Genomic DNA, 26444 nt, shown 5'->3' with positions numbered 1-26444 from the left:
TAAAATAATTTAAAACCATTCAGTAACAAGGGATTCGATAAAGAAGAGTTTCTTCTTTTAAAAATATTTTCACTGAATTTGTTACTTTATATTTTGAAGAAAAACAGTGGATATAAAACATATCCCACTATTTTAAAGCTGTTTTGTCTTGGTGTCACACTTAAAAACTCTTAAAGAGTTGAACTTGGGAGAAAGAAAGAAATTAATACAACTACTTAATTTATAAGAAAAAACAATCAGCATACTTTAGGCTAATCTTACAATCTCTTTACAAGTTGTTTTCTTCAATGGGTATTCAGTCACATACCTGAATATTCGCTTAATATCTTTACAAACATGACTCATTATAGCAACAAAAAACAATGCCAAAGGCCTAATATCAAAAAAGCATCCGTATTCCAAATAGCACTTAAGTTTAAATTTAGTTTTAAATATATACATATTTTAAAAAAAGACCTGTCACATTTCAAATCAAGGCTGTCCATAATGAGGAAAAGGGGAATAAGCACTGTTCAAAATGTGGATAAAATTCAACTGACTTGTTACAATCCCCTCAGTCAGCAGGTCAATCCATAGATACATCAACCATCAATGAAGCAGTGAACTTGGGTTCTGTCATGACTGTGGCCTTCTTAATTTCTTCATGAGATGAAATATAAGGGGGTTTTTTCTGCTGTAATTTGCATTTATTTTAAATAGAAATGAAAAACATTCCTAAAGATTGCAGAGATTTGCAAAAGTTCAAGGCTTCTAGAAGAAAAATGAAGTTTTGTTCAGGTGACATTTTAGTACAAGTCAGATCTGAGGTTCTCTGACAGAGTTTTCCCAGGTACGAGAAAGTTTCCCAGAGTTTTCCCATGAAGCCGGCAGGAAGAGAAGGAAAGCTTTCAGCCTCTCAGCATTTTGTGTTCTTTGTCTCCACCTTCTGCTTGGAAAGAATGTGAGTAAGGCATTGTGATTTCTAATTCATTTGGAGAAATCTGGGGAGAAAAGTAAATAACAATGGAGGAGAAACTCACAAATACAAAAGGCAACAATAAAACATTGAACATGTCATCAGTAGTAATTATTTTATGAAGGCAGGATAAATAGTTATGTGACTCGAAGTCGGTGCTTGTTGCTAACTTAGATTCAGCAGTCAAAAACTAAAAGCAACAATAAATAGTCCCATGAAGTGGTTATAGATTGAGATATTTGCTGGGAACAAGAAGAAATATGGGGTTGGATCACAACTTGGGTTTGATATATCTTGATTTAAACAATAATTTAAGCAATAATGGGTAATCATCCAGTCATCCCTTCTATGACAAAAAATTTCAATCATACTTCTCTACAGTGTTATGGAAAACAGAAGCAAGGCAAATTCTTGCTTGAAAACAAGCAAGAAAAATTCTCTGGCTCTAAGGACAAGACAATCAGGTAAGTTAAAAAGACTGTCATGCCACAATGTCAGCAGAATATGTCACTGAAGATACTTAGAAAGTAGGAAGAAATAAAACTTCACTTGAGAAGGAAAGGAAAAAAGACAGAAGATACTGACAAGAGTATCTCATAGGTGGTGGGTTTCTGTGAATAACACTTTAATTTACTTCACAATATTTTTTTATGTATCACTTTCACAACTTTGTTTGAGGAGCAAAATTTTTCAAATAACTTTATTTCCCCCAAAGACTTCTTGGAATAATTAGAGGGGTTTTATTGAAAAAATAAATGGATTAAATTTTTTCACTGTAATGTTTAAATCTTTTAGAACTCTGCTGCACTAGCAGAAACAAAATTAATGTTTCATTACAATCCGGCTCCCAAAAGAACATGAACTGATTCCCCATTGACAAAAATCAGCATATATTCTCATTTTAATAAAAGCATACTAATTTCTATCAAATAACAAAGCCTACCTGAAAAACAGCCTGTTTTAAAACTCTGTCTGCCATTATTTTGTCTCATGGTCCATAATATTTTATGAACTGTCAAACTGATTTATGTTTCATAATTGAAAGGGAAAAACATAATCTACCAAAACCAAGTAAGTTAATAAAAGAAAAACTGAAAACAATGATATTAAAAAGAGAGTATTCAAAGTTTAGCAAAATGCAGTGGAATGAATGTATCCAGAAATGTTAAGCACTGCAAACTGACAAGGTATGAAAAGATGTATAGTACATAACTTGTAGGAGGTTTTGATGCAAAAATATTTTTTTACAATAACACCTTAAACCCGAAGATGGAGCTCTTGAACTGTTTATTTAAAAAGAACTAGAAAAAGTGAAAGCAATACAGTTACCAAAGGAAGATACTGTAGAACTTTTGGATTTACTTTCTTAGTATTTTCAATGGCATTGCATGCTACATTGAGAGAAAGTCACTTTAAATGCTCTTTCATGTGCATACACATTTCACTTGCATAGCAGCCAGTTCACTCTGCAGATCTTCCTGTCCACAGATGAATTACAATTCTCAAACACTTCTTTCCTCACATTTGAGACAGCTTTTCAAAATTTTTCAAAATTTTTTTTTCAATTACTTACTAGATCTCCTTTTGGAATTGAAATGGTACTTGCTGCAGCAGTGTCTAGTACAAATGATTTTCCCATTTCTTCTCTCTGTTTAAAGAGTGTGTGTGACCAGGTTAAAGACACCCATTCCATTGGGGGGAAAAAAAGTATCAAGAAGTCAGTAAGTTTCACAGAAAGAGTCACAGAAAATGAAGTACAAGGGAAATGACATTTTAAAGTAATTAAATATATTATTCCATCTCTTCTGTCTGAACCCATCCTTAACAAGCAGTGGGAAAATCCTTTGTTTCAGTACTTGAGAAAAAAATTAATGAATTTCTAAATTAATTCCCTAATTAAGGTTTTAATCAGCCAAATACACTAGAAATACATAGGGTCTAATTAATCATTGGCTTGTACTTTTTACAGGCATTATACAAAGTATGAGCAGTTCCTTTTGCAGAGGAACATGAATGAAGAAAAACAGTTTACATCACTATCAGACACGTAGAAGTTTGGGGCAATTCACCCCCAAGTCCAGGCTAGTTCAAACCTGTCAGTGTTATATGATAACGCTCTGAAAAGGTACATTTGACATATAAAGTATCTGTTGTTTGAGGATTCCTTGCTCAACTTTAAAATCAGACTAAGTAAATTCAACAGCTTTGCTGCTGATTTCTAACATGGAAACAGGTCAAAAGAGCCTGAGGTGAGTTAAATTCAAGTGTAGAATGTTAACATCCTGTTCAATACATTTAAAATCTACTTGGGCACCAGTGCAGATACTACTTACACATGGAGAAACTGAGCTCTTGTATTTCTAAGGGGCTCTGCATATTGGAGACAAGTCTCAACTCAAGATGAGAACTAGGAGGTGCATTGTTCCTACACAGGAAAACAAACCTTCCTGCTCCACCCCGAGGAGGAAGTTACAACAGCCTCAGGTAAAGAGGGGTCTAGTCCCACTTCTTGTCCAAAGGAGGAACCAGGATATATTAGACCAAATTAACATTATTCCTATGCCCGTTGAGTTGAAAGGAAATGCCATTCACCCCCTTTAAGTTTCACATCAAGTACATCCTGCTATTCCACTTTTTTTTCTGAATCTTTCTTAATCTTTCTTTTTCTTAAAATTAGCATTAGAGTTGCAGAATCAAGTATCTTCACAATTTATCAGAAAATTAAATTTAGTCTGAATCTTGCATTGGTAGGAAACAGTTTAGAATGAGGCTTAAATAATTAAGTCAATTTATTAATTAATAAAGTGCTATATTATTATAATGTTCAATTGGCATAGTTTCAATTTATTTAGAAATGAAAATTCTATAAAGTGACAGGAAAAGATTTAAGTCATGGTAACAACTGCTGAAAGTTTTTTCAAAGTAATTATATTTTGAGATAGCTTTTGTAAAGAGATTTCTGTACCAAAATATTATATAAATAGCAATTCTACTTAAATTATTTTCCTCAGTCATGCTAATAGTCAAGTGGTTTTCTAAATCCAAGTATTTTAATGACAGCTGGCATTTCCAAACTACCTGTTCATGGTAAGTGCTGTACAGAAATATTACCATCTCTATTACTTGTTGTTTTAAAGTCATACAGGAAGAATAATTTCCATTTCTAATCTGTCTCATTTAAGTGTAACCCTTTAGACAAAAAGCCTACACGATATAAACTATATTACACTTTACAAGAGGATCTTGATATTTTCTTTCTGACAACTACACCACTCATGTGTTTCCTAAGTTCAAAAAGAAACTTTTTTATCATATAGCATGCCAAAGTTAAAAATGCAGTATTTTTTCAGTCAGATGGAAACTTCCTTCAGATGGCTCAGAAAACTCAAATGTAATTAAGACACTTCAAGAAACATGTTCCACATTGTACAAAAAGTTTAATGAATCAGTAAGGGTAAAATATAGTGCCCAAACTGTCAACATTAATAAATTTAAAAAAAACAACAAAACACAAACAAACAAACAAGACCCAAAACAACCCCCTAAAACAAATAAACAAACCAAAATTAAATTCTCATGTTCTTTAAATCAATCCGAACCTCAGATTGTGCTAATAACACTCCAGTGCAATAAAATGGAAGAGTCTTTTTTTGGAGCAGAAAATATCTTTTATGCCTACTCAAACCAAAGAGAGAAGAAATACTCTGATGTTTTAGTGACTATATACTAAAATGCTGCATATGTCTGAATTATGTGCAAAATACCTTTTTTGTCAGAGAGTAGAACTTTGAATTTCATCTTTGATCACAACCAGACCAGAAGATCCAGCATGTATGTACACTAATTAAATAACCTAGTTTAATACTGCCAGCAAGCTGAAGCTGTGCTCAGATTTCAAAACCTCGCTAGGAGGCAGAGACTGTAACCTCCACCCTGGCATGCAACTTCTTTGGCACATGGGAAGGTGGAACACGCCTCTCTCCAGCACTCTCTGCTCATTTTTGTGGAGGAAAAAAAAATCAAATTAGATAATCCTTTAGCTTTCCTGCATCCACCTGCAAATTCATACATGGAAAGGAAGTTCAGTCCCACTGGGTAAGTGTATGTAATAAACACCAATCACTCGCTTTTGGGATTTTTGGAAATTTAATAAAAATAAAAATGGTTATAAAAAATAGTAATACAAATACAATAATAAAAGTTAAACAATTTAGAGTAGGACAATTTTTGAGACAATAATAGCAAAGAGATACAGCCCGGGCCGGGTACCTCTTCCTGAACCAAAGTGAGCCAGGAAAAGGACCCCATTAAAAGAGAATTTATCCCTTAAGAGGAGTCACCTCAGGATTATGCATATTTTATTTAAAACAAGGCATTTTGCCTCTTACTCATCAAAAACTTTCTGCTAATCCCTCAGGCACCTCTGAGTCTACATCAGGCTTGAAGAGGTTTGTTTCTGTAGATAAGGAACGCCATAAATCCTTCTCTGGAAATTTAGGGGTTTCTGTAATTGTTATCTCTGTGCGAAGAAGCCCCTGATTATCTTCTCCTTCTCCTGAGCTAATAAAAAGAATATCTCACACACATAGCTTCTATTTTAACTACTAGAGCTTAATGTTAATTACAAAACTACATTCACTATACTATTCAAAAGTTAATACAGCGTAACTTTTCAACCTAGCATAATACATATAGTAGTATCTGCGTAGAGCCATATAATATGCATTTCTTACAGTGTAGATGGGTAAAGCGCTGGCAGGTGTAAAACAAAACCCACAGCGGGAAGCTCCTGTATTGTGGAACAGCATGTCCTGGACAACAACACAAAATTAAAACTAGAAGGCTGCTAAGTGCGTGCTCCCAAGTAACCAGCGCCAGGTCCAGGGGAAATGGCCTCAGGCTGCACCAGGGCAGGTTTAGATCGGATGACAGGAAAAATGGCTCCACTGAAAGGGCTGTCAGGCGCTGGAACGGGTTGCGTGGGTTGCCTGCAGCAGGAGGACGAGGAGGAGGGCAGAGACCCGGCCCCGCGCCCTGCCAGGCTCCTCAGGGCCCAGGGAGGAGCAGGCCCTGCGCTGGAGGAGGAGGGTGGGCAGGAGGAGGAGGAGGAAGTGGAGGAAGAGGAGGAGAAGGAGGAGGAGGAGGGCGGGGAGCTGGCCCCGCGCTCCCCGGGCTCCTCAGGGCACATGGACGAGGCGGCCCTGCCCTGCCCTGGAGCTGCCCGGGCGGAGGCCGCCGTGGGGCTTTCCCGGCCGCAGCGCCCAGCTCTGCGCTCGCACCTCTGGCGAAACGAGGGAAGGGAGGGGAGCAGAGGCTTTCACATCCTCAAACCCCGGGGAAACATCTGCTGCTGCCGCCGCCGCGGTGCCATCCGAAATGGTCCCGCCGCTGGGGTTAGCCAGCTAATCCCAACCCATCCCCGCTCCAGGGGCTGCTCCTCTGAGGCAGCCAGGCTTGCTGCTCCCTGCAGCTCTTCCTTAAAAAAAATAGGAACCAAGGAAGTTCTTGCTGCAGAGCCAAGGAACTAAAGTGATAAACCAGACACTGTCGTGGGTATCCAATGCTCTGCTGCTCCCTTATCATTGCACTGCCACAAAAACACGATTCAGGTGTCTGGAATCCGAGGGCATTTGCATGCACTGGTGGCATTGGAGTATTTAGAACCTGTGCTGCGGTAGAGAAGGGATTTACTGAAAGATGGAGGGAAAGAGGGGAGGGGTGAGACACGATGAATTCTCTGGGAAACAAAGTCTGACAGAAAAATATCATTGTATTGGAAGATTTGGTATATTGTTACTTTTCCAGAAAATTAAAGCAGTTGTTTATGTCAAAGAATCAAGAATGATCCACAGGAATCCTGAAGTAAAATAAAAGCCAGATGTAGCAGAGAGGACTAGCCTGGATACAAAACCAACTCATCCACGTGCTTCCTTAGGCATGGACGTTGACAGTAGAAATAATTCAGCCTTCCTTGGCAAATTCACTTACCAGGATGAACAGGATAGAATCCCTGTCAATAAAATCCAAGACCATTTAAATTACATTTCATTCTACAAGATGAATGCAATAAAAAGTCATCCTTGTGATGCCTTCCATCCTGTGCCTTACCTGGGTCCCGTGTCTTTACCTCTCCTATCATGTCTTTCTAAAGCTTTCCAGGAAGAGGTAAGAAGGTAGGGAGGAAAAAGTCAATCTGTACCACTGAATGAAATTTCTAGTGTGAAACATTGTATTTAATATGGAAATTACTGAGGGTCATTAAATAAAGATGTCAATATGGCATTTCAAAGTCTTGTTACTGGTAGAAGTCAAATTTTGGAGGGTTTTTTTCACTGAGGTAAATGTAGAGTTATGATAAAAAGTGAACACAGGATGTATCTGGCAGAGTTCTGTGTTTTCAGTGTGTTGGCTTAGCCTTACAGTGCCCACAGTGCATATAAAACACTAAAATTTGTTATGTGTGTGTAATATGTGTTGCCATATATTCATGCTAAATATTAAAACTACAGCATTCCCTACCAAAGCCAGGTGATGGGAAAGCGATATGCACCAAATGATTCAGATACCAGAGATGATGGCTGTCTCAGAAATGTGTATCTCAGAGGATTATTCGTCCAGCAAAATCCCTGCGATATGCATTTGATATGCATCCATGATAAGATAATATTCCTTGCAAGAAGAAGCATATTCCAAAAGACTTCTGCATGAATTATTCACCCAGTTCCAAGAAAACTTTCATCAGATGCAGCAGAAAGAAAGAGAGCTACATTAATATGCTGAAAGGATGAGACCAACTCCAGTATCCCGCAGAGCTCGGAAAGTGTGTAAGAAATGACCCTGCAAAAGCAGCAGTGGAGAACCGTGGGGAATTCAGTGTGATAGAGGCCAAATTCAGGTTCCCCCTGCTCCGATCGCCAGGCTCGGTGCCAATTTGCTTGTGGCTTTTTCCAAAATTTATACTTTGATTATTTAATAAATTCCTTTAATTAATAAATTGGCCTGTTCATTTATAACATGTTCTCCTTGAAGGACTACATTAAAGTGTTAGGCATGAACTAAGTTTCTCACCAGGATAAATTTCACTATGAGGTGTTTTCCATCATTACCAAGCAACAGAAAAATCTGAGCATGCAATGGCCCTGTTCTTTCTGTACTATGCTTGATAAATCTCCTTTCAGGAAAGAATTCAGTACTGAAATACTGCCATGATCTTCTATGCACTTTTTTTTTCCTGGGGAGTGACCTCTACTTTTACTGTGATTTGTTGGCTGGGACTTCAGAATCTTGGAGTAACAGGAGCAAGTTGCATCTTTTAAGTTTACTGCCAAACAAGGACAATAGAAGAGAATGACAGTTTCCTGATGGAACTGAAGGGCAGGCAAGTGCCTTCTCAGTTGAACCAGTTTACAAGGTGATCACCAACGGTATCCAAGTCTGTTGAAGATGTGTAAGCCTGTTATGAGCTACCTTGAGAGCAAGCACGGTTTTGCAGCTTTGAAGAGAAAACAGTTATTTCCTTAAATTCTATCTATTCACTCCTCCAGTAGGGACAAATTACCCTTTCTTTCCACACCAGGATGTTGTGCCTTTAATAGATCAGTGCTCGGGTTTTGTGAGTCCAGCAGCAAGTGCTGAACAGCAGCCCCTTGTTGGAAGAGCTATTGAATCCCTGACAGACTCCAGTGATAGGAAACCCCACCAGTGGCCCCATCACAGGTGAGAAAGCCCAGCCTGACTACAGGAGACCTCCTGGAGGAATCCAGCCAGAACAGAAGGTGGAAGTCCAGGGTATGGCTCAGAGGTAAACTATTTTTTTTAATCATCAAAGAAACTGGTGGTGCTTAACAAATAAACAAAATGAGTTTCTGAACTCCATTCCCCAGTGTCCTAAAGGAACAATCTTATAAAATACAATTGTCCTGGATATTTGAACTGAATATAACAACTCTACAGCAGTAGAGTGTGCGTATGATTCATTGTTCCTGCTGTAGCAAAGAGGTACCAGTTACCAAATACTAATGAGAATTCTAATGCTAAAAAAACCCAAAACAACTTTGAAGGTAATTTATGTTTTTTTAAAAAAGTCTACTTATGTAAAGTGTGAAGTTATTTACCATAGTTCTAACGAACACCTACTTTCATGCAAACCAAGAAGCCCAACTCACTCCAAAGTCAGGAAATCCCCTGGATACTTCTGTGTATTTTAGTATTTCCTGACAATTTGCAGTGCAACACATTTAGACACCTGTTCCAGTGTCTACTTGATCAGGCAACAGAAGTTCTTAAAGACTGCCATCACATATTGGTCAAAGTACCAAATTACCCTCTTATTTTATATCAGTTTCTTACACATAAATATGAGTCTGATAATTTGTAGTGATTGTAGCACAAAAATGGGAATTCATTTCTTATAACTTAATGTAAAATTGGCTTGATGCTTTCAGAATTTTCTGATAAAAATCGTTGAAAGCAGAAATACCTGGCCAGGACTTGTAAGGATAGACATAATTAATAATAAGCAATATGTTTGAAGTTTATTTCAGTGACTTGCATAAAGAAATGCTCATTATAGCTTTTTATAGAACAGAATGTTATGGTATCTCACACTACATGCTCATAGATGAGAAGAGGCATTTCTTAGAACATGATAGAGAAATGTAAATAAACTCCTAGTTCTATTTTGCTGTGAAGTAGTGTAGTTACTGCACAGTTAAACAGTGCAGTTACTGCACAATTAGCAATACTTTATACATGTTATTGTCACCAAAAGGTCTCTAAATGCCATAAATTCTGGCAGTGGTTTTGGTTCCCAGTTTCTGTCTTCAAGCTTTGCATTTTAAATCACTTCTTGCATACTGCAGCCATATAAAAGGACTGTAAGGAACCCAAGAAACCACAAGGGATAAAAAATAAACTACATAATTTTCCTTTTTTTTTCTTGCCCATACCATGTAATTTTCACTCTTATTTCTCATTTACTGATTTCTTCATTTACATATGAAAATTAGACCTCAGACATCAGTCAGAAAGGTTTAGATGTTTGTTTCTGCAAACCTCTGGAAACGTGAAGGGGAAAGAAGATTTGAGATAAGTAATTTTATCTGCCCATTAATGTTTCCAATGCAAGGAAAAGCAGGCAGAGAGAAACATACTCTGGTACATAGAGACACACCTGAAATGAGCACAGACAACATGTGAAACTGAATGTCATCAAGTCAGGAGTCTGGGTTACAGTCAAGAAAGTCTCTGAAATGGACAGTAGCTCCAGGAAGCAGATAGAAACTGTCTGGTGGCTTTCTGATGTTATTTTGCTCAGGAAAGTTCACTATTATAGTAAAATGCAGACCCTGCTGAAGTTGTCAGGAAAAGTCAAACCGAACTCAGGGACAAACCTTGAAGCAGATATGGTGCAGCATAAATTTCTTAAGGAAGTGGTGTAAGTGTTCTTGCAAAGCTAGGATGCATTTACAGGTTTTCCTGTGATGCTGAGGTATTAGCTACAAATGTGTAAATATTGGTATAAAAAGTATATGAGTTTTTAGGTACTAATTTTAATGAGACTGCATAAGCAAATTCCAGATTTTAGCTGTATGATTCCGAGCCCAACTACCAAACCCCAGGCATGTGATGTAAATTGCTAACCTTTCAGTCCGCAGGCATTCCACAGCTATGTCATTTGGGGAAGTTGTGCTGAAAGAGAGATCAGTCAGGCATTTTGCAAGCAAATTCTACAGTCACTTTCTCCACTGTGTCTGGGATGAAGGTAAAAAAAAAAAGAGATAGAAGCAGCCTTTGAGACAGATGAGCTGTGGTATATAAAACATCTGCAACAGACAGGAACTTCTCTATTGTGAGAAGATGTAGCACTATGGCTTTGGCAGTCCACTTCTGTAGCAGTCTTTTGCATCTGCTGAGCAAAGCAAACTCTGTGAAGCTCTGTAATAGCAAGGCAAATGTGAGAAGGTCACAAATTACAAATTCTCTCATTCTAAGACTGAGAGAAGAACGAGAGAAAGGACGACAGATGAGGAGCTGTTCTCCACATATTCTCAGTCCGTATAGGGGAGGTGCTCCATGCTAGAAGAGCAGGCCTTGAGAGTGTTTGTCTGTGGAGTCCCCTTCTCTCACTTATATAATAAATTTTTCTCTCCTTCTCTCTGTGGTCTCAAGTTTTCTTTGCAGTGGTTAGGAGGAGAATGACTTCAGAATTTGACCATACCAGATGTATTTGTATTGAGGACCTGGTGATGAAGTCCCCCTGCCCAGTAAATATTATTCTATTTGTAGGCCTTAACACAGAGATTATGGGGATTGCAGAATGAACCAGGTTGCGTGACAAGTCTGATAAAGAACAGAGGTGATTTCTTGCCCCTGCTGGAAACTAACATATCTGAAGACACAGTTTTCTCCAAAACTGGGAAATGGGAAATAGGGAATACTATAGGGTTAACTTATAGACTTGGTAGTAACCATTTTTGCAAGAAATGAGTCGTTTACTCATGCCGCTTCTGGATTTTTGGATTTCTCAAAAAGCCCATGTAGTCCAGCATATCATCCAAGACTGGATAATTAGTAAAATCCTTCCTCCAAATATTTTCCTATCATGCAATGATTTTTTGATCAGGGATTCATGACCAGGAGATTGTGTGTTGTAGTTAATAGTCATGGATTCACAGCTTTATCTTGATGAATATATACATCTGCTTTCTGAGCAAATCACTTACATTCCAACTCCCTACTTACAGCTGATTTGTGAGTATGTCACGTTAAAATGTCCAAGGCTCAGATGGGTTATCTGAAGGTTTCTCCACCAGTAATCTCTATCCACCTGGAAAATTGATCATTTATCCCTTCCTTCTCTCTGTGGCCTTCTAACCAATTATTTATCCATGTGAAGTTCTTTTATTTCTTCTACTGTGTCTTTAAGAGATTCAGTTGAAGAATTTCATGTAGAACTTACCGAAATAGTTGTGGTCACATTATATTAATTTCCATGTGCCCTTTTCATATGAAAAGTTCCTTTCCCAGTGGTTCCTCTGCTGAAGCAATAAATATTTTCTCCAGAATGATCATTATTCTGGAGAAGTAATCATCCAGGAGTAATGCAGTATTAAGCAGCACATTGAGTGAGAGGTATCTCAAGGTGGGATTCCAGCCTTCTCTACATTAACTGTTGCTGGGCCCACTAAAGTCAATACTCTTAAATTTAAAATATAAGGGGTCCAAAACAATGCACAGTGTCTACAAGTCAAATACTAACAGTGAGCTACCATTTCCTTTTAGAACAGTTTTTGCTCTACCTTAATAAATCTCACATTAGATTAGTTTACTTGTGATTATTACCTGTAACAATTATTATTTTTAATAAACTAAAATTCAGTCTTGCAATTGGTTCTGATTTCTGCCTGAAAAAACTATTGTCAGATTAATTAGCTAATGTTGCGTACAAGAAGAATGTAATTATGATTTTAGGTTGTTGGAGGCTTCTGGGACAGATTTCAAACAAAATCTTTTACATCTCCACAGAGATCAGGTGATTTGTAAATTTCAGGTTTTGTGATTATTGGAGTTATCTGAACAGTCCTTTTATAAAGTCTGTGGACAGTTAATTATCTCAGCAGCAATCTATAACTAGAGAAGGTATTCCGTTCATACCTACATCAAAAGTATGTTCTGCATGCTTCTCCTGTGAGAGAGTTAAATATGAAAAGCAGAACAGAAGAAACCTGTAAAGGGAATGATTGTCTTGATTTCATACATCTGATGTTTGCATTAAGACATGACATTTATGAAAACACCATGGTAATCATACCCACTCACAACTCAAGGGTTTTTTTGCTGTCTGTACAAAACAATCACTTCTGCATTGGTGTCTTTTATTTACTCTGTATTTCACCAATTCAAATTTATCTCAGAGTGAAGCATTTTAGATGAGTGCGGTAAAAGGTCAGAGAAGTCTTAAAAGGGGTCAAATAAGAGCTAAGCTGAGACAAGGAAAGAAAAGTTGGTCAAAGTATGATAGAAAAATAAGAACATATCTCCTTTCCAGACTATGGATCCGAAGGTTTGCTCAGGCAAACAGGATAGGTGAGTTACTGGGCAGAGTCGGGCATACAGTGGGAGAGAAAGGTACCTCAGCAGCGTGGAAGAAAAGCATGATGATAGATAGATAGATAGATAGATAGATAGATAGATAGATAGATAGATAGATAGATAGATAGATAGATAGATAGATGATAGGTAATTCTATCATGGTTTTTCAATGATGTTCTTTCAAAGGAGTATAGCTGTGGATGGTGGGAGTTGTTTGTAGGGACAGACCAAGAGAGAAATTCAGACCTGACGATAAATTTTCCTGTATTCTCAAGAGCTCAATGAAATAAGTGTTGCTAGAAGGAAAGTAGTTCATTTTTAAAGAAAACTTGCTTATATTGTCCTATGAAATTTACTGAGGTCCTAGTATAAGAAGAGGTTAAAGATAAGATTCTGCCTGCTGAGTTGGTTCATTTAGCATGTATGCCAAACTAATCATTTGCCACAATCTCTTACCAAATTCAAATGAGCACTGCATTATTCCAAGAGCAAAACTTTGACTTGTCATCACCTGTCTTTTGGGACCTCATAAATATTTATCAGAATATTCTGTCTGGTGAAAAAAAAAAAGTGATTGATGCATTTTGTCTTTAAAAGTATAAGCCAAAGCTCTCAAACCTGTCATATCCCTTTGTATATGTAAGCCCAGTGTCCCTGTGTTGTTTAAACTTCTATCATTTTTTATTAAGTCCAACTAGTCCCTCTCTCATTTTCTGAAACAAGAATTGCAGCTGGACTATGTTATTTAATCTTAAGGCATTTTATGGTGTCCAAGGAGAGTGCTGAGTCTCCTTTGCTTGTGGATATCTCAGACTTTTTACCTGTAAAGTAGAAATCAGAATCTCTTATGTTCACTTTGTAAGTCTGATCATAAGAATAGCCAAAAGGACGAGAGATGACAATTTTCTGTCTTATTCCATTTTTTCCCAAGCCTCTCTACACTTCTGTATTGGAGTTGTCATTTGTCATGTGCTGCAAGGTCAGCAGATGATTGTTTTCATCTTGGGATATGCCAAGCACACAGGACCGTTCATCGATGTTTTTTCTAGTGCACCGTTTTAATAAATAACTAGAAGTTTGGAGGATGCAGTGTATGGTTCAGCTGCCTCCACCAGCTGTCTTATGAATAATGTACATACCTTTGATTTACTTTCTATCTGCTGTGTTGGTACAGTAAGTTTTGAAGACAGTGCTAGTGTAGACTTAATCCCACTTAACCATGTGCAAACTTCAAAGCCTCACTACACAGGCACTGCACACTGTTTCACTTCTTGGCATGATTTTGATACTGCCTGTTGAGTTCTTGTTACCTGGGAAAAGGGAAAAAACTATTAAAAATAGGATCTTGGGTGAAAAAAATGGAAATGTTTATTTTCAAACTACACCATACTTTCATACTTCAAATGTTTCCTGTTCTTTACTACTAATCATCTGTTTCATGTTTGATGAGTAGTATGATTTGAATGTTGCCATGTCAAAAGTTTGTGATTATTAACTGTAGTCACTAGATGGCCTTTAAGTGTGCAAAAGATCCCTGAATGCTATTGGAGAACAATACTTTTAGCTAGATCCTTAGCTTTGAAGGTTTTCACTCTACACCATTCCTAAACATTTGTTTAGTAGCTTGAGTTGATATTAAGTGCTTATTTTCAAATTTTGGAGAAAGAAAAAATGGTAAAAGTAACAGCTTAATTATAAGAATTAAAATAATAAAACAAAAGAGGAACTAGACTGTTCTTTTTGCTTAAACAGAATTCCTCTGCATCAGCCTTTTCTGTGCATCCTTGGAATGGTCTTCCTCAGTTCACATTTTTGAGGAAATTACAAAAAGGATACTTCACTGGTAAAGCAGAGGGTCAGAAGCTGTAGAAATATTGCTCTCCCTGTTATAAAGAAAAGACTTGATACTGAGTGTGACGTCAGACACTCTTGGTTGTTGGGAGCTGCCTGGTGAGTAGTTGAGATTTCTGAGCTACAGCTTAGATCTGTTCATTTATGTTTCTTACATCTGTTTCAGGGTGAATGTATATCCTTTTGCAGTACATCACATGCTGTTACCTGTGTGGAGAACAGCACATCATTCTTCACACAGCAGCAGGTTCACAGGTAAAGTGAGGTGCTAATCATTGTAAGGTCATTACATTTGACCCATACTACTGCAAACTTTTTATGGCATAATGCACCATTCTGATTATTTTATCTTGCCTTGTGCATAAGTCATCTGATTTCTCAGAGCCTGCATCTAACTTTTCTGCTTGAATTGCAATGAAAATAATATAAAATGGTGATTGAGAAATGAATGTGCTTTCAAAATACAGAAAATACAGCACATACAGAGTACAACACAGTGCTGAACCGAGATGTCTGAGTTTCAGTGAAGTTATAGAGTTGTTAACCCTTAGTTCTGCTAGGTTCTACTGCTGTTATGGTGGAGCTTCAAAGAAGAGAAGCAGACGTGTGTACTCTGCTGCAGGCAGACATCCTATCTGGGACTGTTTGCATCACATAGTGTTATGGAGGATTTGTAAGTTTGAGCAACTGATTCTGTACTGCCTTCTCTGGAACGCTGCATCTCATTTTTCTGGTTTTTTTTAGCAAGTGGGGCTATGGATTTCATTGATTTCTGGCAACAAGGAGACCAAGATCTCTGAGATATAGAAGATTCTGACATCTCAAAGCTCAAAAAACCTCAGTTGTGAAAAACTCAATTCCATCTGGAAAATTATATTAAGTTTTTCACACTTATTATCTGTCCATGACTGTCAGACATCAAGATTGCTATGATTTTGAGCAGAGGAAAGAAGAAAGTCAGAAGGCATAAAACTTTGCCTATAATTTATTTTTCTCACTTTGTGTGCTTGCCAGTAGTTTTAAAGATGTGTAAAGAGGGTTAAACTTGACCAAAATCCTTGAAAAGTCAGATTTATACTTTGGATTGAGAAGCCTACATACGATTTGTAAGTATAAAGTGTAAAGCTCTCTTAGTAAATAGTCACTTTCACTCTCAGGGAGTAGCAGCAGCACTTCCTGCTTGCAGCACTTGGGCAACAGCATCAGTGCCCGGGCATTACTCCAGAGTAAGACACTGTTCTTCCCCAAACCATGCAAGAAAGTGGTTGCCATTCAAATTATTAGCAAAGCTGAAAGTAACTAAGAGTCATCTGTCATGTAGCTGCAGAGACAAACAGGAAGAGTGGTGAACCTGGGCATGTTTTTATGTTAGCCTTGCACCCACCCTCTCTTCCTTTTGGCAGAACAGGAAACCATCTTCTGTTTTTCTTCTTTTTTTCTTAAGGAATTTAAAAAAAGATAAAAGTCTTGACCTGTGCTATAGTGAGCCTAAAAGCCCCTAATACAAGATCAGCGTTGTGAAGAGCTGCTGTGCATATATCCAGAACTCTAGATAATATTCTGAAGTCCTTACCATGCAACTTGGAAGTTTTGCAGATGTAAATCCAGGTGCAACGTGACAAGGTCATTCACCAAATTCCCACTGGAAATCTGTAGCACAGTTAGGAATGAAACTTTACATAGCCTGAGCCCAAGCATGTGCTATTTTTTAATTAAACTCTCACTGGGCTTTTAAAATAGCTTAAGCTTGGTCTCATATTATATTAATTAGGTTGTAGTTCTTAAGACTTAGCCTGAAATAAAAATTAAAATTTAGGAATCTTAATCATGTCTTATCCAGCTTATCTCAGTGATTCAGATATGGAATAACTGTGGGAGCTTTCAGCACATGTAAAAAGCCATGTCATAAATGTTGTGATTCATCTAGAAATGCTAAATTTATGAATATAAACTTATTGCTAACTGTGTGTGTACTCTAGTGGCAGTCTAGAATGGTCAGTGAAAATTGCCCAAAAAGATCTGTGAATATGCTATTTGGGTCAGACTCTTCATCTTTGGACTTGACCAAAAATCCTGGATCACAATTCAGTTCTTCTCATTCTCTTTCTAGCTGTCATTAAAACCTGTCTTTGGGGAAAGTCATAAATGGCATAGTCTCTTGAGATCTGTTCTAGCCCTGGAATGTAGCATCATTCTTAATATCCATGGTTTGTATATGCACTCCTGAATTTGCTTTAGAATAAATTTGTTGCTCTCTTTCATCCCTAGATGTGTTGCAAAGTATGCCTAAAAGCTGGAATCTTCTACCATTTGTTTGCCAAGGGTAACATAGAAATCAGGGGTTTTTTTTAAAAGTGACAGTCAGAAAATTAGGAAGCTATTGTGGAAGAGCATTCTGAAAATCTCTCTCTGATGCAGTCCTCTTTCACCAAGGGACCTTGTAAATTTTTTATAAAACTCATCGTACAGCTCAGTGCTTCATTGAGTAGACTATATTGTCAGAACACACATGATGTAGGCTTGAAACTTATCTTTTTTTCCCAGTAATGAACGACGTTCCAGGTTGCATGCATTGATTTTTTTTTTTTTTTTGGATTTTCAATGTATGTTCTTGTGTGATTTTTTTCAGATATACTGGATAACAGTTTACCCAGTGGCTCAATTGACTCGAGTGGGTTCTGTGGTGTTTTGAAATGTACCAGTTTTTGTGCATACTTTCTTTTTCTTCATTTTTTCCCCTACCTTTTCTTCTTGTATTTGCATTCTTGTTTTTTTCAAAACTATGAAGTGTAAATTCCATTGGAATCAGTGAGTTAAATATCTGCTAAAAAGGTTTCCTGAACAGGGATAGGATTGACAATTTGTTCACATATTTTGCAGAACTGCGACCTCTGGGATTTCTTTTACAAGACTTTAAACTCTGAATTCATTGTCTGTTTTCCCTGGTTATTTTTGCTTTGTTTATTACTGGTTTGTTTATTAATAATTTCCTTATAATATCCATTTATTTGTAGAACATGACTACAGCATTTGGCTTTATATGTCAGATAACTACCCATATATTAGGTAGGTAAAGCAACTGAGCACTAAATGAATATGTTTTGTGCAGCTAGCCAGGCTTTCAAAAATAGCTCACCAACCACATATGAAAACCAGAATTCTGAAAGAGCTCACATTCTGGGTGCACGTTGATCACTAAGCTCCTGCGAAAATCTGACCACAAACACCACAATCTGATCTCCCGTGTCTAACTGCTGCTCCAACCCACATATGTACCAAGGAAGAGGAGGACAGTCCAAATACTGGAAAAACATTGTGTTTTCAGAGGAAATTTTGCAGCAGAGCTACAGTGACTTCCAGGAAGGCTCAGACTGATAAATTCTCTGAGCAGTTTTGTGAGGTGCCATGTTATTAAAAAGTGAAAATAAATAATGACCCAAATCATTGGTTCTTGTTATTAATAACTACTTTGAAATATTGTCCTTCTTAGTTAGAAGTGCATTTTGAACTCAACAATTTTGAAAAGTGCAGAGAAACTGCTTTTATTAGATCATATCAGTTTCCAAGATAATCTGCTGGGTTTTTTTCTTAAAAATCTTTATATGTATATTTTATTTTGTATAATTCTACTTCACCCCTAGCCTCCAGCTTTTTTCCTCTGTTAACTTCTTCCCCAGTCAGCTTCTGAAACAAGGTTATGCTCTATGTGGTATTAGATTCTGCAGGTGTTTCAGGGGTCAATGGAAAAAAGCCTCCCACGCTGGTGATGGGGATTTCCTCTGTAGCATTCAGGGGCTGGGCTCTGGTCTGACAGGCACAAATAACTCTTCTCCCTGATATTGTTAGAGCTCCCCTATACCTTTAGTGAGCTGGCAGAACTTAATGCAGTAATAGTGTAGCACATTTAGTGCATTCCAGTGTACACAGCAACAGTTCATTTCAATCCAGGTTTGTTTCCTATATCTGACTTGTGCTTTTCTCTTTAGTGTGTCTTTTGTGTTATGACACAACAACTTCCTGATTCAATGCAGTGCCTATCGGAATCTGCCTCTTGACATTTGACAAAAGCAGTTAGGACAGTGATTATGTTTTCTTGTTCCACAGTAAAACTCTCTGCCTTCTCAGTTAAGTAAAGAATGTGGCAGTCATCAGCTCTTCAAAACTTCCTACTCATTCCTCATCTCTTATTCCACAGTAGAGGGCAGTGCTTACACAACGCATGTGCATTCTCCCAAGTGTTAGTTACATAGCAGCACTTTTGAAACACCACCTAATGCATTGCCAGAACACAGGTTGCAGTAGTGGGTTTTGTCAGGTACAGACTGACAGGGCTGAAGTGAACCGTCCAATGCTAGCGGCGTTGTGTGGGTGAGGAAGACAACAGGATCTGATCAAAAGCACTGGATTGAAATGGGAAACATGCAGCTCCTAGGAAGACAAAGTCCTAAGTGTTTCAAGTCCTGCAGTTCCTGCACAAAGATATTCTCTGAAACTACCCTTTATTCATGGTTTCTCAAACATATTGAGCAAAATGCTACTACCAAATCAGAATATCTGTAGTGACTTTGGATATTTCTTCAGCGTAGTCATTTTCCAACTGACTGTGTGCATGCATCCCATGGAAATTCAAGTTATCGGAAATTTCACAAACCACAATTAGGTGGGAACAGGACCTTCGGCTGTCTTGCACCTCACACAGTCATTTCCAAGGGCTGCTGTAGAGCTTTCTCACAAAGTATTCTTTCTTCAGAAACTGACAGCTTGTCTACCATAAATGCCTGTTTAGTGGTTCTCCAGTTGACTCATTCAGGGGGTTGTGGAGGGAAGTGTGTGTTGAAATATCCTACTTTGGCATTGTCTAAATGAGATTTTATTGCTGGTTTGAAATGGTTTATTGTGTGTGAAATTATTACCCCATACTACAAAGGGGGACTGAAAAATTTGAAAGCAGAATAAAATTGTTTGAAATTGTAGAAACAAAATTTTGCACTTCAACATCATTCAAAATATTTGGATGAGTTACCTTTTTGATGGTTTTATCTTTCCAGGAATGAGAAAACCATTTTTAAGTACCCATTCCCTATCTGGCTTTGATGGCTGAGGGAGATGAGCGAAATGAAATCCAGAAAGCTGTTGGTCCTAGTCTCTGCTCTGTACTAAAGCATTTTGGTTTGTCTTCACAAGTAATCTTAGGTATGTTCTTTCACTACACAAGCAAGTGTATGAATTTCCTGACACAGGATCATGCCTGAGACATTTTTACCACAGGTGGTTCTGTTTGACAAATAGGGTCACAGAGGCAAAAAGGGTGTAGAGGGACAGAAATGTGTTACATGTCAGTCTTCCTGGAAGAGAATCTGAGGTGGAAACGAGCTGTGAGCCTTGTATACTGTGAGTGAGGTCTGAGAGGCCTATTTTATAATAGCAATAACCAAAAGAGTTATAATAACTTCATATGGTGATTTAGTTCTACTGCATTTATACAAGAGTGTCTATAAGAAAGAGTAAGATGTCAGGAACTCTTTGCTTGTAAGTGTTATGGTAAGAATCTACCAGGTATATCGCTGGACAGAATTTTTGCACAAAGAACTTGGATATTTCCATTGCTTAAGCTGAAGTGTTAGATCCAAGGTTTTCAAGAATTACAGATTATTTGGGGGAAATCTAGATTTCACTCCCATGCAAAGAGGTGACATGGAATTTACATGGCAAATCGGAGCATCCGATACCCTGGAGGCACTCTAGACAGTCACTTCCAGCTGCTGCTTCGGAACAATATGCACCCCCTGTGAGTTCTGTGTTATAGGGAAATATCTCAGATACCTTAAGGCGTCTCAAATAGCTCTAAATATCAGTATGGGAGGCCTACTAAATTAAGTCCACATCAATCTTCCTGATAATTGCCAGGAAATAAAAATCTACAAAGACATCCCAAGATGGTGAGGCTCCACCTCAATTCCACTGTCCAGTTCTTGGCTCCTCACTACAAGAGGACATTGAGGTGGTGAAGCCTGTCCAGAGAAGGGCAACGGAGCTGGTGAAGAGTCTGGAGCACCAAGTCTTATGAAGAGCAGGTGAGGGAGTTGGGCTTGTTTAACCTAGAGAAAAGGAGGCTCAGGGGGAACCTTATCTCACTCTGCAGCTACCCAAAAGCCAGGAGGGGGTCAGTGTCTTCTCCAAGGTAACAAGCAATAGGACAAGAAAAAATGGCTGCCCAGGGAAATGATGGAGCCACCATCCCTGAAGATATTTGAAAAACATGTAGATGTGGCAGTTGGGGACATGGTTTAGTGGTGGACTTGGCAGTCCTGGCTTAACAGTGAACTTGATGATCTCAGAGGTCTTTTCCAACCTTAGTGATTCTGTGATTCTGTGGACATAAAAAGCAGAGGCAAACCAATGCAGAGGCAGTCAGAATCACTACAATTCTCTTGAAAAATCTTAGTGCCTGCACAGATTCAACTGTCAACACTATATATTTGCCACTGTTGGGACAAAGGGCTGCTGGGATGATAACAAGGAAGTGTATGAACCAGAAAGATGTCATGGTTACAGAAATCAAGCTTGATGACGGCAGCATAACCACAGAGGAGTTTTGCCAGTGGTAGGCTGGCACTTAGTTGTTTTCTTCAGCAGCAGCAACATGGGTTAGCAGCTCATCAGAGAAAGCACACAAGAGCTAGATGGCATGATCCAAAAAAACAAAAACACTAAGGGGTACTTTCTTAACCTCAGTTTCTTCTGCTTTATCACCTACATAACCACAGCACAGTTTTACATCTTCTTTGCAGGTTCCCAGGAGAGCATCTGCTTTACTGTAGTGTGACCTTGCTTACTTTTCTGGTACCTTTTACTTCTCTCTCTTCTTCAGCTCTCTTCTTCTACAGACCCTCATTCATCCCACGTATTATGAATGTACCAACTTCTGTCAATTGTTTCTAGCAGACAGTCTAGAACAAGTCTTCATCTTGGGTCATTTCTCAGATTGGCTTTTGGGTCACATTTACAAATTTATGTTGCTTTTGTCTTTTCTTTTACTTTTGCCAGTTCCAAAGGTGAGAAGATTTTGTCAATCAGATTCCTCACAGTTGTACAGTTATTATGTGATTTGACATCAAATAGGCTTATAAAATGCAGCAAGCTAATATAGGACTTCTTGTTGTCACCTACTTCTCTTTGTGATGCCCGTACACTTCCAAGGAAATCACTGGAATTTCATGACGTGACAGATGTATCTCAGTATTTAGCCCATCACCAGGATAATAAAACTGGGTACACAGTTTGATCCCTTCAGAGTGGTATCAGGTATGTTTTCAGTTTTGGATGAATTCATGTGCTTACAGTCACAACCACCCAATATCCACTGTGTCCTTGGTGGGATCCTGATATACAAAGAGAATTTTCTACAGAGTCGCCCAATATGCATTTAACCTAACAGCTGTCTACTTTGACACGAAAAAGTAAATTCGGCCAATTCTGAAAACATGTTCTACTACTGTAAAATATTTTCAAGCCACTTATTTCCCCTGCATGGCTGCTGTCAAGACAGAGGGCAAATTTGTTCCTTGCTGAACTAATTACTTAGTGATTCCCTATAGGCAGCAGCTTCCCAAGCATTACAAACCTTTGTACTCGTTCTACAAGGCCATCATCTCTGGACAGTCAGAGACTGGAGCATGGCCCAGGAAGGGTAGCAGTGTATGAAGGTATGGGCTAGTGCAAGGTTACTGCAAACTAAGACAGAGAATTAGGTGGTCCTCTGCTAACTATGGGTGCAAGGACTACAACATACACCAACAATGCTCCCATGACAAATATAGTTGACTCGGAGTCCTGTGTTATAACTCTGGTAGGAAGATACAGCATTCTGTCATTACCTCTGCTGTTCTGGTGGGGAATTTCAGAGCCAGGTTTCCCACTTCAGAAGTCAGAGATACACAAAGTCTGATAAACTGTATCTCTCACATGTGTCCTTTTTGTCATCCCTTGCTGAACTTAGTTGTGGAGAAGGAATTCATCAACTGCATGATACTAGTAACTCTATGCACTTTATAATTAAAGAAACTGTTTATTTTTACACAGAGTACAGGGGAAACGAAGAATGCCTCAGAAATTATTCGAAAGGAGGCACTGCTATCAGTAATATGGTGTGAAGACCCACAAATGACTAACAGAGGCAAGGTGTATAATCCCAAATGTTTAGTTGATTAAGCAGATGAAACAGCTTGTTGTGAGCCTTTACCTCCATGGGTATGGGCAATCTGGATGTATATTCATAATTCATGTGTGTCCTATGTATAATTGTATAATTCAACTGTGTCCTACTTTGAGATGTCAATATAGAACAATATCGATGATATTCTCTGAAAAACTTTGAGTTGCAAAAAGGTACTATTTTGGGGGTTTATATTGTTTTATTTCTAATACTCATGGCTTATTTATCTGAATTCGTATTAGTACCTATTTTTTCTTTAATTTTGTCCATCTCTGCTTCATCTTGCAACAGCTGCTATTAAAATTTTCTTTGTGCTGCTTCAGATAAGCAGAGGCTTTTTGCTCCATGTCTTTAAGGAGCTCTGCTTTTCATTTTCACATTAAAACAGCATCAGAATTAACAAAAAGCTTTCGTTTTCCAAGATGCATACTGTCTCAGTTCACTGGTGCACTCATACTAGATTTTAAGTTGGTGTCTAAGCAGTATTGTTAATACTACATCTTAAAAAATTCTAAGGGAAATTTAGAGAACCTTAGAATAATTTGGGAAATCATTTATGTTTTAGCTTGTGAGAAATCACACCTGTTGGCTTAAAGTCTGTTATAAAAATTCCATATTTGAAGCTAGAAATTAAACATGAGCTAAATCTATATCATATTTTTAAAGAATATTTCCTTGCTTTTTGTGCTCTGTGCAAACTCTGTGACTTCATTTCTTCTTTGTGATTAAAAGTTGCTTCTAATCATGACTCTCATACAGATACTAAACCTAAACAGATTAAAAAAAATCTCTAAGGAGCTCACCTTTACAATATCTAACCAGAGATTTTGGCCCAGATCATCAGCTAGATCATCATAAAATTGTTTCCCTGACCTTAAATAATCTATGACAGTTTATACATTCTAGGCACTTCTTGTTTTATTATTAAGAGATTTCACCCCATCCATCTTTGATAAACCCATCCATTCTAGAACTTATCTTTAAGTCATATTTCAAGCCTATAGTCATTTTTCTCCACCCCCATCCTCCTTTAACTGTTTCCTTTAACACTCCAAATATTCCTGGATACACTGGTAAGGTTCATTGGTCAGCAACTCAGCCAGCAAATTCTAATCTTCCATCAACAGCCCCATCAGTAATTGCAGGAATGCATGGGTAGGTATGAGGGATATTTCTCAGCTTGTTCAGAAATATTACAAAGAAAATTGTAATTGCATTTATTTACTTAAAAAACAATTAAATGTTACACATGACATTCTATTGGCTTTAAAAATACAGAACAATTGGATTTGGCTCCCACCACATTATTGTCTTGCTAATCTGAAGTCCTTTTGAGATTTTAGAATTTTTCTGGAACGTTGTACATTATGTGTAGGAAAAGTGACTTTTTTTTCTTTTCTTTTTTTTTTTTTTTTTTTTTTTTTTTAATAAGTGTCCTTGGTTTTTTTCAAAGGACCCATGAATGTCAAAGTTATCAATTCCCAGAAGAAAACTGTGTGGAGTTTCTCAACTGGTCTTGGCAGACTTATGAAACAGGTATTTGCTACGAAAAAAATGCTTGTTAAAAATGGGTGGGTTCACTTAAAAGGCAGTAAGAAGTAAAGTCATGCCATGCCATCACACTGATGTAACTTGGGACCCTGTGGCTGTGAAATCATCATAGCTCCCCATCACTACCATGGCTGCCTCATGAGGTGAATTAGTAATCTTTATTCTCTCTTTCTCTTCCATACAAGGATGGTTAAAACTGTGGGCCAATATAAGTATTTAGATGTCTAAACTTGTCGATTACAAAAGAGCTGGATGCTTCAAAATCACTTTTACCTTTGTTAGCATGAAGAGCTTCTCATGCTGGCAAAGAACTAACTTAACCTTTCTCCCTAATACCTTAGTAACTATTTGTTTCTCCTCTCTCCTTTATGATTTTGTGCTTTAGATTTGTTTTCTTGTTATCTATAGTGATCTAGGATATGGTGACACTTTTCCAAGCTTACGTGTTTTCCTGAGAAATATAATTTCTAATTAGACTTTTATGGGCCTTAGGATTCTGTTCACAACACATCACACTTTTTTTCAGCACTGTCAGTGAAAGCATCTAGAAAAGGCTTGAGGGGATTTACATAGCTGCATTTTAAAGAGTTCACCTTGTCAAGAGTTTCATTGTTTCATTGTATGCCCTGACTTACTTTTCTACTGCCCTCCATCCAGTCACCTCTGCTCTTTTTCTCTTGTGATTCTACTTGGAAAATAGGCAGTTACCTTTAGTTATGGGCTGCTGTTGACAAGGAATGGAAAGATGCAAAAAAGTCCTGAGTGTCCATAATCTGATAAAGCTGAACTCAAAGCATGCAAGTCTAAATCACTTGTAAATGACACAGATAAATAAAAAAGGCAAACACATCTCAGCAAAGATCATTGAGAGACTTCGTTCAGATACCAGAAGAGCAAAAATTACAGGCACCACTGTGATCTGAAGAAAACACATTAGTTGATTTCTTTTACTTTACACAAATGTTACTGTGGGTATAGTTCACAGTGGAGGAATTTTCTTCATTTTTAGTGTATCGCAAGAACAGGGTTCTCATTCTGTGCCAATGGATACTTTCCAGAATGAGGACAGAATCTCCTGACCTTTTTGAAGAAGGTTGTGTAGGGATACACTAGCAAGCATAATCATATCCAGAGATTGCAGAGCAGGTTTTTCCACCCTTTGCCTGAGCTATATGGTACATTTCCCTGAGGAGGTTGTATCCCTTTCTGCAAAATCGTAATAGGTCTATGGTCCTACCTGTGGAGTAAGTTCACTGAGCTAAGATGGAACATTCTAGTCCTTCATGAAGCTATTATGTAAAACTATGACGGGTGCTGAGAATCTCACCTCAAAATTAGTTACTGATGCCCATAAAATAGACATGCTTAATATTTGATTCCTTTCCTTTATAAAATAAATCATAAGAATTCCTGCTGATTTCAGGAGTCACAGGTCAAGCTATACTGTAGTGGAGAGATGAAGAGAAGAGACATTATTCCTGAAATTTGGGGTCAGACAATTTGCCTCCACGTGCTTTTGATGTAAGATATGATCTCATCCTTACCATTTTTAAATGGTGGCCCATTACTTTGTCTCTTTGCTCATTCTCAAGCAATGATTGTAATAGTTTCTCAGAAAGTAGCAAATGATTGCACGTAGTGGATGTTTTCTAACTGCTGTCTACAACATATGGCCAGTGTCCTGAAGACAACAATAGGTATCAAATGGAGTCTCTTGTGTACTGCACACCTGCTCTAATAAATATTCCTGTCAAAAATATCAGCAATATCAGATAGACC

At 37.9% G+C, this 26444-nt stretch overlaps 1 protein-coding gene across 1 annotated transcript; it reads left to right on the top strand.

Annotated features, from left to right (window-relative positions):
• Nucleotides 1-6141: 6141 nt before the first annotated feature.
• On the top strand, nt 6142-26164 carry SPMIP7 (sperm microtubule inner protein 7). The gene is given in 9 exon segments (XM_063409128.1): nt 6142-6334; nt 8329-8367; nt 8370-8460; nt 8462-8671; nt 10272-10362; nt 12428-12495; nt 13646-13684; nt 14203-14306; nt 24161-26164. Coding segments are annotated over 9 exon segments (948 nt in total). The 3' UTR covers nt 24274-26164.
• Nucleotides 26165-26444: the final 280 nt, after the last annotated feature.

Source organism: Prinia subflava, chromosome 1 (assembly GCF_021018805.1).
Source record: "Prinia subflava isolate CZ2003 ecotype Zambia chromosome 1, Cam_Psub_1.2, whole genome shotgun sequence".
NCBI lineage: Eukaryota > Metazoa > Chordata > Aves > Passeriformes > Cisticolidae > Prinia > Prinia subflava.
This window is presented reverse-complemented; position numbering and strand designations above follow the sequence as displayed.